At 50.3% G+C, this 358-nt stretch overlaps 1 protein-coding gene across 1 annotated transcript in view; it reads left to right on the top strand.

Moving 5' to 3' along the window:
- Nucleotides 1-196: 196 nt before the first annotated feature.
- LOC119590838 overlaps nucleotides 197-358 on the top strand; it is a gene marked incomplete in the record, with an annotated part of 5,360 nt that continues 5,198 nt past the window's right edge. The window contains 1 exon segment of the mRNA XM_037939596.1: nucleotides 197-333. Coding sequence (XP_037795524.1) covers nucleotides 270-333 — 64 coding nt within the window.

Below are 358 nucleotides of genomic sequence, written 5' to 3'. Positions count from 1 at the left end.
TATCTCGTATCTACCAGTGAGCTGTCCGTTCTTATCCTCCTGCCGTCCGTCGTTGCCATCCGCTTCCTGAGATGTTGCCATACAGGGGGGGGGGGGGAAGACCCAATCCGCTCATCACCCGCGGATACTCGTACGTCTGGCAGCCATATAGGACGTCCGGGATGAGCTCGTACAACATAAATACGAAGAACTTGGCGTCTGGTGCATCATTTACCATCTGACTGACAGTGAGAACGAGGACGATTTTTTTTTTCGGCGTAAACATCGCGATGAAGTTGGTTTTCATTCGTGTGTTTGTGTGCAGTGTCCTTCTCTTGCATGGCGTTTCATGCAGTAAGTGTAAATTGGCTGCGTTTCT

The sequence above is a fragment of the Penaeus monodon genome, chromosome 27, assembly GCF_015228065.2.
Source record: "Penaeus monodon isolate SGIC_2016 chromosome 27, NSTDA_Pmon_1, whole genome shotgun sequence".
NCBI lineage: Eukaryota > Metazoa > Arthropoda > Malacostraca > Decapoda > Penaeidae > Penaeus > Penaeus monodon.
The sequence above is the reverse complement of the archived record's forward strand: the minus strand, read 5'-3'. Positions and strand labels throughout refer to the sequence as shown.